The following is a 13,122-nucleotide window of genomic DNA, read 5'->3' as shown; positions in this document are numbered from 1 at the left end:
TGGAAAAGAGAGAAAGCGTGCTGGTCTGGCCTGGCCTGGTCTGGTTGGTCTGGTCTGGTCTGGTCTGGTCTGGTCTACCATTTCTTGAAAAAACATTTAGAATCATACAAACACATTTTTCAACTTCATTTGTACTTTTGACTAAACAAACAAACAAACAAACAAACAAACAAGGTAAAATACTGACAGACTCACAGCAAAGCAGAAGTCAGGCTCAGGTGTCGGGAGGATTTGTGCAGTGGAGGAGCTCCACACCTCCACCAGACCAGTTCACTCTGGGGCCCCGGCCCAGCAGCTGCTGTTGTCTCTGGGTTCTGGGTTCTGGCCGTCATGGTGGTTCCCACCATGGTATTTCAGCTCCACGCAGCAGTGTTCCTGCTGGTTTCACCTGGATTGCTCCTGTCCCACTTTCTCTTCTTATTCAAATCAATCTTTTGCCTTTCAAACATATTTGCAAACGCTTCAAATGAGAAAAGGACAGCGGAGGTGGATGGAGAGACTGAAGATTTAAATTCTCCTTAATGGAAAGTCAAGTTAATCCTTTTCCTATTTGAATGTGAGGTTTGTCAGTGTTTTCATATTCAATGCAAACTGAGGATTAACGGAAAGAACAGACTTCAGACTCTGTTTAAAAGTGAGCTGACTTCACCTTCACCTCCACCTCCTGCTGGCTGGCGTCACGGCCTCAGCAAAGGTAAGACGCCTGCTTTATTTGACAAATCACACATAGAAATATATAATACCTGACATGGAAGGGTGAAACTGTTTAAGTTCACTTGCAGATGATCTGTTTCATTTCTGTGAAGCACATGATGGTTTGTATTGAGTGAAAAGATGGAAAACCTCTGGGCTGGACTGACTGATGGCTGTTTGACGTGGCCTCCTCCCAGACATGATCAAAACTACCATCTCACTTTTAAAACGTCAGCCAGTAGACTACTTTACTGCTTTCTACTCTCATTTATATTAAAGTCAATTAAAGCTCTCCCTATGTTACATCAACTAATGTAAAATCATTGCCTTGGAAAAGTTCCAACTAAATGAAAAATGGATTTGATGTGAAACTTTCACATTTACTGCAAATGTAGTGTAGTTTAATGCAAAACTAAATAAATAAATACACCATTAAATAATTTATTAAATGTGTCATTAATTCAGTAAAATTGAAATTAAATATATAAATGTGTTATTTATTCATTAAAATACCAATTAATTTAATGTAAAAAACATAGAATTATTTCATTATTTAATTCATTATTTCATGGTCCGGTGTTGCACTGCTAATGACACATTAATATATTTAATTCCAATATTAATTATTTAATGACACATTTAATTGATTATTTAATGGTGTAATTATATGTTTCATTTTGGCACATTGAGTCCCCCATACAAATGAACCAAAGCATTAGTGTTGAAGGATATCACAGTAATAGAATATAATCAGATGTTTCACCCAGAGGCCATCATTATCACAATAAAGTTAGCTTTTTTAAATACAGGAACATTTTTAGTTCATATGCTTTTCGTCTAGAAACAATTAAAGAATTGTCAGCGACACTCTGACGCTCTGGGACCAGCTGTAAATCGTTTGCTGCTGCAAATGCTGTTAATGTGCGACGTGCAGCTTCACACATGTGAATGTGCACATATTAAAACCAAACATATAAACCTACAATAAAGTGTAGCGAAGACACGTCTGCCTAAATCTGTTCAATAAAACACATAAAAGTACTTTTTGTTTCACAGTAACAGCCTTTATCAAAGGCCATGGGTGGACAGTCAAACCTTTTATTTTGAAAGTTCCAGAAGTTCAGAAATTAACCAGGAAAAATGTACTGAATTGTGTGAGTTCAAGTCATAATCAACGATCATTATCCAGCAAAATCCAAACACCTGCAGCTGAGCGCACCCTGTTAATGACACCGCAGGTTTGCGTTCACGCACCAACTTTTACGTGAAGAAGCTTCTATACTTTCCTCACAGTCTGAAGGAAATTAAAGAGAAGCAACACCTTCATCATCATCATCGTCATCATGGAGGCAAAACTCCTGGTAATGCTCCTAACAGGTGAGTTTAACAACTCATGTCACATTATTCATTTTGATCCCAACTTAATACACACTCGCTGCTCACTAAAAGATCATGATATTTGGCTTTGGGTTGATATTTACAGAAAAGGTAAGAAGTTCCTGCTCCAGTGATGTTTTATCATGAATGTAGGATATTTAAGTAGAAGCTTCAGTTGTGTTTTCCTCGTCTGCAACACTTTATTAAAGCAGAATCCAGCAACAGTGGACAGTCGACCACAACAAGCCATGTCCAGCATTAATAACTACCATGTGATTCCAGCATTAATACCTGTCACGTGAATCCAGCATTAATACCTGTCACGTGAATCCAGCATTAATAACTACCATGTGAATGCAGTATTAATAACTGTCATGTGACCTCCAGCATTAATAACTATCATGTGAATCAAGCATTAATAACTGTCATGTGACCTCCAGCATTAATAATTGACATATGAATCCAGCATTAATAACTATCATGTGAATCAAGCATTAATAACTATCATGTGAACCAAGCATTAATAACTGTCATGTGACCTCCAGCATTAATAACTGTCATGTGACCTCCAGCATTAATAACTGACATGTGAATCCAGCATAAATAACTGTCATGTGACCGCCAGCATTAATAACTACCATGTGAACCAAGCATTAATAACTGTCATGTGACCTCCAGCATTAATAACTACCATGTGAATCCAGCATTAATAACAGTCATGTGACCTCCAGCATTAATAACTATCATGTGAACCAAGCATTAATAACTGTCATGTGACCTCCAGCATTAATAACTATCATGTGAATCAAGCATTAATAACTGTCATGTGACCTCCAGCATTAATAATTGACATATGAATCCAGCATTAATAACTATCATGTGAATCAAGCATTAATAACTATCATGTGAACCAAGCATTAATAACTGTCATGTGACCTCCAGCATTAATAACTGTCATGTGAATCCAGCATAAATAACTGTCATGTGACCGCCAGCATTAATAACTATCATGTGAACCAAGCATTAATAACTGTCATGTGACCTCCAGCATTAATAACTGACATGTGAACCAAGCATTAATAACTGTCATGTGACCTCCAGCATTAATAACTACCATGTGAATCCAGCATTAATAACAGTCATGTGACCTCCAGCATTAATAACTATCATGTGAATCTAGCGTTAATAACTGTCATGTGACCTCCTGCATTAATAACTACCATGTGAATCCAGCGTTAATAACTGTCATGTGACCTCCAGCATTAATATCTATCATGTGAATCCAGCGTTAATAACTGTCATGTGACCTCCAGCATTAATAACTATCATGTGAATCCAGCGTTAATAACTGTCATGTGACCTCCAGCATTAATAACTATCATGTGAATCCAGCTTTAATAACTGTCATGTGACCTCCAGCATTAATAACTACCATGTGAATCCAGCATTAATAACTGTCATGTGACCTCCAGAATTAATAACTACCATGTGAATCAAGCATTAATAACTGTCATGTGACCTCCAGCATTAATAACTACCATGTGAATCCAGCATTAATAACTGTCATGTGACCTCCAGCATTAATAACTATCATGTGAATCCAGCATTAATAACTGTCATGTGACCTCCAGCATTAATAACTACCATGTGAATCCAGCATTAATAACTGTCATGTGACCTCCAGCATTAATAACTACCATGTGAATCCAGCATTAATAACTGTCATGTGACCTCCAGCATTAATAACTACCATGTGAATCCAGCATTAATAACTGTCATGTGACCTCCAGCATTAATAACTATCATGTGAATCCAGCATTAATAACTGTCATGTGACCTCCAGCATTAATAACTACCATGTGAATCCAGCATTAATAACTGTCATGTGAATCCAGCATTAATAACTAATCCCGGATGTCAAACTCCACCCGATTAGAAAAAGATTGTTGCATTAGATGTTTTTCTTCTGGACAGAATAAAAATGTAGGGTACCAATGTAGGGATCGTGGTACCATGTCTGTAGTGCAGTCTGCACACGGGGCACCACATATGTTAGGTTGGCTATCGATAATGATTAATAATGATCAAAGATAGTTATTAATTATTTCATTGAAAATGTAATGTGATCTGTATCAGACACCTCGGAGCTCCACCTGTTTAACAGGACATGATAACCAGTTCAGTTCTATCAGCCTCATAAGATCTACCAAACTATTCATTTGGAATTTGAATTAATAGTAAAATTAATTACAATTATCAGAATTAACAGTAAAGCTCGAAGGATTTTGGAGTTCTTGACACAGAAAAGGCTCCGGCCAGCTCAGCTGGTAGAGCATGAGACTCTCAACCTCAAGGTAGAGGGGTCATGTCCCACGCCGGGCGCCACCTTCCTGTGGGCTCTCCACCTTCCTGTGGGCTCTCCACCTTCCTGTGGGCTCTCCACCTTCCTGTGGGCTCTCCTCCTTCCTGTGGGCTCTCCACTTTCCTGTGGGCTCTCCACCTTCCTGTGGGCTCTCCACCTTCCTCTCCACCTGCAGGAAAGTTCTTAATGGGTGAACATGATTAATAAAACAGCAAGTACGATTCCAAAAATGATATTCATTTACAATGGAAACTGATAAAACACAGGTTCTAACTACCTATATACAGCTTGGTGTGTGTGTGTGTGTGTGTGTGTGTGTGTGTGTGTGTGTGTGTGTGTGTGTGTGTGTGTGTGTGTGTGTGTGTGTGTGTGTGTGCCCAGTTCTGTTTAATAATAAAGAGGCTTTGCAGACCAGAAACTTACAATAGTAATGCACAGTGAGTAATGTGATTACTGGTTTTGTAACTCGTGGTCATATTAGTAATAATAAAGTAACAGTAACGTTGCTGGCATCACTGCTGTGGCGGGTCAGCGGAGGATTGAGGCCTTCGGCTGCAGGCCTCTGGGTGTTAGCTGTTAGCTGTTAGCTGTTAGCTGTTAGCTGTTAGCAGGCTGAGCTGCAGGGATGCAGCTTCTTTCTCTCCGGTGTTCACAGAGCGGGGGGGGGGGGGGGGGGGGGGGGATCTCCCCAAAGGCTTTGATAAAGTGGGGGGATTCAAAGGTGTCAAATCCTGGGCCCCCCAGCCAATCAGTGACTGCAGGAGGATTTCCATGGGGCTCCCTGCTGGGTGTGGTGCTCAGGCCGAATCCTGAGAGTCAGACTCCACATGTCATGACCTTACATCATGACCTTACATCATGACCTTGCATCATGACCTTGCATCATGACCTTACATCATGACCTTACATCATGACCTTACATCATGTCCTTACATCATGACCTTACATCATGACCTTGCATCATGACCTTACATCATGTCCTTGCATCATGACCTTACATCATGACCTTGCATCATGACCTTACATCATGACCTTACATCATGACCTTACATCATGTCCTTACATCATGACCTTACATCATGACCTTACATCATGTCCTTACATCATGTCCTTACATCATGACCTTACATCATGACCTTACATCATGACCTTACATCATGACCTTGCATCATGACCTTGCATCATGACCTTACATCATGTCCTTACATCATGACCTTACATCATGACCTTACATCATGACCTTGCATCATGACCTTACATCATGACCTTACATCATGACCTTACATCATGTCCTTACATCATGTCCTTACATCATGACCTTACATCATGACCTTACATCATGACCTTGCATCATGACCTTACATCATGACCTTACATCATGTCCTTACATCATGTCCTTACATCATGACCTTACATCATGACCTTACATCATGACACATGAAGATGGTCTTTCCTCAGAAATGAACCACCTTTTCTGAGGTCTTGTGTCTCATGGACAGCTGCAACCTAAATAACTATTTATCAGTAGAAAACCCTCCAATGGACCCTACTGTTGAAAATCTAATATACTTTTCACACACTTTTGTCTTCATTTTTGCAGGATTGTGGGTCCCGCCGGCTTATTTTCAAGAAACCTACATCGTCATTAAAAGTACGATAAGTAAAGTTAATGGGATTACACTTTGGGGGACAGTGAGCACTCACTGTTCAAACTGTCTCCAATCCAGCTCCTAGACTTTAGTTTAATGTGACATCAGCCATTTGTCACAACATCAAGCTCTTAGTTATCAGATTGCACTGACTTTAAGTACTAAAGTGGCTCCCTGTACCACCTTGTGGTACAAACTGGAATTACAATTGAGTTAGTAACCCTAACCCTAACTAACCCGAACCTAACCCTGTGCCTTTTGAAGAATTAATGAACTGGAACGAAGCCCTGGATTACTGCGAGACGAATCACAACCACCTGGCCATGGTTGAAAATGCCCAGAAGGCAGAGGAGCTGCTGACTCACACTCAAAGATCCAGCAGCAGCTATCTGTGGATCGGACTGCGCCACGAGCCCGTCGAGTGGACGTGGTCACTGGAGATGGAGGGATATTATGATGATGAAGGGACGGAGTTCAGGAGGTGGAATCCTCCGGAGCCCACCGACACCACCCAGGCACTAGAGAACTGTGTCTCCATGGGCGGTGACGGACTCTGGTATGATACCAGTTGCAGTTCTGAAAAACCCTTCACCTGCTTCACGGGTAAGAGCAGCTTGTGAATATAACCACTTGTAGGTATGTGAAGATCGCCGCCGATCGCCGCCGCTTATTTTATATTTTATATTCGTGATCCGCATTTTGGTCAGTGACACGTAATTCCTCGGGATTCCCTCGAATGACGTAGTCAGGAACTCCTCCGCCATTTTGAATTTCTCACTTCCGTCAACATTCAGATCGTCTCCAGAACGTGTTAAAAACTCACTCGACTTCAACACATAAAAACAACTTCAAGGGATTAAGTGACGCTTTTGAAAGGTAAAACTACGTATTTGTGATTATTTTGACTGAAGTCATCCTGAAGTTTCATAACTTTTTATGGTTCAGAAAAAAAGTTGACTGAGCAGGAAGAGGAGGAGGAGGAGGAGGAGGAGGAAGAGGAGGAGGAGGAGGAAGAGGAGGAAGAGGAGGAGGAGGAAGAGGACGAGGAGGAGGAGGGACAGGATTTGATTTGTTATTGACCAATATAATTAAAATACATGACACACATTTACCAGGTTATTAATAAAACATGTATATGGATAGAAAGTGACTAACACAATATATATGGTGTGGTAGTATGTAGTATGTATTATGTAGTAGTCTGGTAGTAGGGTGTAGCAGCTCCAATCTTAATAATATCAAATTTATTTCAGACCAAGAACAAACTTAAAATATATATTATTATTCCTTCAGGTTGAGTATAAAGAGATACACCTTCCCTGAAAGCTTCATTGAGATATCTTGATTAATAAAGAATCTTTAAAAATTAAAGAAATTATTGAAGTGTCACAGATTTGTGTACTAATTACCTTTAAGAAAAATGAACTCGTTAGTCAACTTATTTTACCTATAAATTCCTTATTTGTTAAGATATCTGAATGGTTCTGGTGTCATTTTCTTTGTTTTTGCTCTTTCCAGTGGGACCAGTCACATTCTATGGTCTTCACATACCCAACACTTGTCCTGGAAAAGCAGTCGACCCACATGCAGAACAACAGATTGACTTCCAACAATCATAGTTGTGCATTTGCAAGATTTTATGATCATTTGTTCCAATTTTGGCTCGAAGTCGTCATTTGCACAAAGGCCTTTGTTTGTTTTAGTTAGCTTGTGTTAGTACTGGTAAAATAACCACCACTGGTAAAATAAGGTAAACTAACCACCACTGGTAAAATAACAGATTGGTGGTTTTACTCTCTGATAATCATAATGTATAGGTTTTAAACGGAAAATCACGATGGACCTGATCTATTAAAGCTACAACAGGAACAAATGTCATAGAGTTTACAAACAAACGTGAAGGCTGAAGTAGTAATGGGATAAACCGAGAATCACGTATAAGTAGATTAATGGACAACACTGTTGTTTGTTTATGATTGTCTGGTTATAACATGCAAAGTGAAAGAACATTCTGTTATGATCGACACAGGATCTCAGATCCATGGAGCACAACTGAATCATATATACATATATAATGACCACATATTAAATGTTGGCCGCGACCGGAAACGGATAAGCGGGAGAAAGTGGATGGATGGATGGATGGATGGATGGATGGATGGATGGATGGATGGATGGATGGATGGATGGATGGATGGATGGATGGATGGATGGATGGATGGATGGATGGATGGATGGATGGATGGATGGATGGATGGATATATAAAATTTGATGCTTGCAAAAAATTGAGGCAGGTTAGTAAATCCAATTTTCAATCATGATGACATTGGTCTTTCTCAACATTTGTGTTTAAGTGTGTTTTAAATTGGGATGAAAATATGCTAAGGTTATAAGAACCTTTTAAGAATAATGCCACATTTCCATCGCGACGACTGACTGGAAACGGCATCATTTGCGTTTTGGATTACAAAAAGAATCACATGTAGAAATAACAGACATGCTGTAGTTTACATATCACACCACTAGTAGGTGCTACATTTTTTGCAATACAACCATCCAATAAACTCCTGAAAACTGTCTTTTCCATTGCATAGAGCGAGTCAGGATGGCTGTTTGTAAGAAATGTCTCCATGTATGCCGATGACAGCGCAGTAAGTGTTCACCTTGTTGGAGAGTCAAGCAGAACAGACACTTTGAACCGGTATGCACCGGTACTACCGGCACTTTGAAATTTGACCCCTCAGCATACCGGGACTTTTTTCCAGAGTACGGCGCGTACCAGAACTTTTCATAATGTCCGGACTGTCAGCCGCTACTTTTTCACACTTTGAACCCGGCGGCTTAAACAACGAGGCCAATTGATGGATTTTTACTGGTGAACCAGCTTCATGCCGACAATACATGGTGATGTGCTTATAGACAAGTGTATACTGTATATGTACAAATGGATTTTTTTCTTTTTAAATATGGTGGGTGCAGCTTATGTTCATTTTTTAATAATAGTTTACACTGTACTGTCTGTGGCCCATGTTGATGTGATCATCAACATCAACATTTTTCACAATCACACTAAAATCCCACCTAATTGAAATTTTGCTGTCAAGGCAGATTTTTAAAAATTCCCTGAAAAACCTCCTTGTTTTCAGTAAACTGCAGCACAGTCCTGTTCTACATGACCCCAGGTTCCTCTGGGTCACTTTTCTAATGGATTCACTGCAGCTTTTCTCACAATTACACCTTAAATTACACCCAATACATGTACTGCAGTACAGACTGATTAAACACAAATCCCACAGGGACAATAAAAGTATATGTGAACTTATTCAGGACGGTGTAGTGACATCCACTCCTCTCTCTCTCTTTCTCTCTCATTCTTTACTTTACTTTTTAGGGGGGAATTATTAAACGTCTGCCGATATTTAAATAAATATACAATTACTTACAACATGTACTTATGGGTTGTTTTATAAATCTCACACTATTATAATAAAGCATCCGGTGGATCCTCACGCTGCCTTATGTTACACTGACCACCTGCAGTACAAAACGTCTGTACACGCCACTGAATACTATGTTTTGGTCCTTATGAGTATGAGAGACTGGCAGCAGGTCACCAAGAGGAGGACCACCACTCACCTTCTTCCTTTGAATCCTTCTTTGTTATCATTGTCGATCGACTCATACGTGTGCACAACTATTTCCTATGACAATAGTGCACTAGTGCACTATTGTCATAGGAAATAGTTGTGCACACCGTCTCTGAAAAGTTGGGTTTTCGCTGTTTATGGGGAGACTGTTTCAAAAACGTTGCGGTAAGAAAGCTGTTTAATGAGATACTGTTTCCAGTGATGAGCAGTGTTGTTTTTCTGTAAACAAACAGCCAGAATACAATGACAGTTTTCCATGTACACTCCATGTAAACAGGCCCTAAAACAACCCTTTCATTTTGGAGTGTTTTAAGAAGTAAAATATCTTCAGTATCTTCATGCAGTTGAACATTCCTCACCTTTTCAAAACCATGTTTGAAGGATCGTCTCCCAGCTCGTTCTCCCTGGTGTTTGTGGACCAGCCCATGACCTGGAAGGAGGCCCAGCACTACTGCAGGCAGCACCACACCGACCTGGCCAGCGTGAGGAACCAACAAGAGAATGACTTGATATTGGAAAAGACCTCTATCAGCGAGAACTGGATTGGCCTCTACAGAGCCCCCTGGAAGTGGTTGGATGGGACGCTCACGTCCTTCACTTTGTGGAACACTGCAGCGAATGAACCAAACGGTGGAGTTCTGACACCCTGTGTGGTTTCATATGAAAACATGTGGGAAGACCGTCTCTGCAGTGAAAAGAACTGGTTCATCTGTAGCACTGGTGAGCGCTGAGCTAAAGACTTCAGAGGATTACATGCTGGACTCTTTTCTGAGACAGTATTCTGCTCTGGCTGTTACAGACACCGAAACAAACTAGACTCATTTTAATTGTCTTTTCTCTCTCAAATAACAAAAGTTCCATTGATGCGCCGGGTTGTGAAATTCACAGTGACCACAGAGGATTTGTCAGAAAGCCTGGAGGATGAAGCAGAGGCCATCATGGAGCAGGTAACACTGACGACCAGGACAGGTAGAGCGGCTGGAAATGTACATATTCCCATTTTATACTCACACTCACTGTTCACAGTTCCTCCTACACATTTTTCCAATGAAAGTTTTTACCGTTTTATTCTGTAAATGCAGATTCAACTTAATATGTGAATCTCAGAGTCCACAACATCAATGCAAAAGTCAAGGCACAACATGTGTGCTATTTATAGGACCAGGTCAGTCCAGGACTCTGGAGAGACTGGATCTCTGGTTTGGTCTGGGAGGAGGACCAGGTCGGTCCAGGATGGACGGATGGATGTATATATTGATGGAGGGATGATAGATGGAGGGATAATAGATGGATGGAGTTTGTACATTCTTCCATTGTGTCCATGGATTTTCACCAGGTGCTCCAGGTTCCTTCGACTGACCAACAAGAGTCCAGGTTTAACAGAACCCTGAATGGCCAAAGGTGACCGTCTGCCTTTCAGGTTCACCCTGCGATGAACTGGTGACCTGGCCATGGCGGCCATGATAAATTGGTGACCCGGTCATGGCGGCCATGATGAATTGGTGACCTGGTCATGGCGGCCATGATGAATTGGTGACCTGGTCATGGCGGCCATGATGAATTGGTGACCCGGTCATGACGGCCATGATGAATTGGTGACCCGGTCATGGCGGCCATGATGAATTGGTGACCTGGTCATGGCGGCCATGATGAATTGGTGACCTGGCCATGACGGCCATGCTCCTACCCAATGGGATGAAGCGGTGTAAAATATTTAATATATCTTCTGCAAATAACATGACGTCAAAATGGAGTTGGCCAGTTTTGTTTTCTGCTGAGGGACTGAGATGAAGTTTTCATGAATGTATTTTGGATGAACCTACTCATTTCCTTCTACCTGTTTCATTTATGCCCCATTAAACTTTGACAGGATCATGTAGTTGATCCCCATGAGGAAAAGAATTCTGTCTTCTACCCATCTTATTCATAGATGAATTTCAGTACTAGGAACCTGTGGGCCACCGTTTCCTCCATCACTGACTCATGAATGTAGGAGGGTGGGCAGTGCTTTGGCCTCGTCGCTAAGAGGATGTCCATGTGTCCTCTGCAGCCACGCTTCTCCACAGACCAGCCAGCAGACTGACCCCCTGCAACTCAACCACAGAGTTCACAAACTGTTTTGCTGCTGTTGATATTTTCACCACTAATCAGGAATGTTTGCGTTTCCTAGTTGAATGAGAGAGTGACCGAGTTCGGGATGAAAAGAAACGTGACACTGACTTGGAGCAAGCAGCCCGATGGGAACATCTTCCACAAAGAAAAGGAAGCGATGCCTGAAGAAGCCACCAACCAATTCTGCTGAACTCTCACTGATTCTCTTCTCACACATGATTTCTTTAGTTTGTGTCGTAATTCATTTTCTATATTGATTTAATGACACTTCCCATTCATATCAAAAAGAAAGCTTTAGATGAGTGTGCTCTATGTGTGTGTGTGAATAATCAATATGTGACTGCTTTGTAGCTGAATTGTGGTTAATTGTGACACGCCAGGGAACAAGTGTGCAGGTTAGAACAGGACGAGTCAATCAGGTCAGTGAGGAGTTAGTGGAAAACCAAACAAAGAGTTAATAAGCTGAAGGGAGCTTGAAGTTAGTAACTCAAACAGCCTTCTGCTCACTTTGCATTATGAACATCATCGCTATTTCAATTACTTCTCTCTCCCTCCCTCCCTCCCGATAGATAAATAGATTGTGTTTTATTTCTTTTCACTGTAAATAAAAACAAGTTTGGGAATCATACTCGCTGTCTTATTACTGAGCACAAAGGTGGATGACATTGGCCATTAAGTTGACTCTTATTGGGCCTAAAACCCCATTGTTCACCCCTCCTGACAACAGGGGGCGTAGAAGGCCACGTTTTTCTTAAAGGAAAACCTTTATAGTGACCGCATGGTGGAAAATGCCTTTGGTCATGTGACCCCCACCAGGGGGAGCCCCGAGACCACTCCTGTAAGCTGCACCCCTGCATCTCACTGCCAGGGGGCTCCACCAACTCCGCCACACCCAGAGGAGGAGACTGCTCTCGGAACCTTAGACCAGCGCAAGGAGATGGTTTAAGCCACGCAGGGCCCGAAACTGAAACTTGGAAATCCCCTTCCAGCTGTCGCTCAGGGCCTCTTCCCCCAACCTGCCCAGTGTTACGACCCGGCTCTGTAAGAGAAGGATGGAGGTGGAGGAAGTAACAAACACCAGGTGAGTTTGGGTGAGGTGAGGGTTTTATTGGTTGTTCTCGGGTCAAACAGCACAAGAGAACAAACACACCACAGCGGCGGAGGCAAGGCCATACAGCCTGAGGGCTGTACCACCCCCCCACCCCCCACTAAAACATAGAAACTCTGGTACATTAACAAATTCATCTCATACATTTCATTTTTCTCTTTTTCCACTCTGCC

At 41.5% G+C, this 13,122-nt stretch overlaps 1 protein-coding gene across 1 annotated transcript; it reads left to right on the top strand.

The window, feature by feature from the left end:
• The first annotated feature begins 443 nt into the window (after nt 1-443).
• LOC308124151 (macrophage mannose receptor 1-like) lies at nt 444-12,469 on the top strand. Its single transcript, XM_080486980.1, has 7 exons — nt 444-694; nt 1,987-2,070; nt 6,033-6,083; nt 6,346-6,684; nt 10,111-10,449; nt 10,585-10,676; nt 11,900-12,469. Exons 2-7 carry the CDS (start codon nt 2,037-2,039, stop codon nt 12,029-12,031), a joined length of 987 nt encoding a protein of 328 aa, XP_080343106.1. The 5' UTR covers nt 444-694; nt 1,987-2,036; the 3' UTR covers nt 12,032-12,469.
• The last annotated feature ends 653 nt before the right edge of the window (nt 12,470-13,122 follow it).

This window comes from Lipophrys pholis (genome assembly GCF_963383615.2).
Source record: "Lipophrys pholis genome assembly, chromosome: 19".
Classification (NCBI taxonomy): domain Eukaryota; kingdom Metazoa; phylum Chordata; class Actinopteri; order Blenniiformes; family Blenniidae; genus Lipophrys; species Lipophrys pholis.
This window is presented reverse-complemented; position numbering and strand designations above follow the sequence as displayed.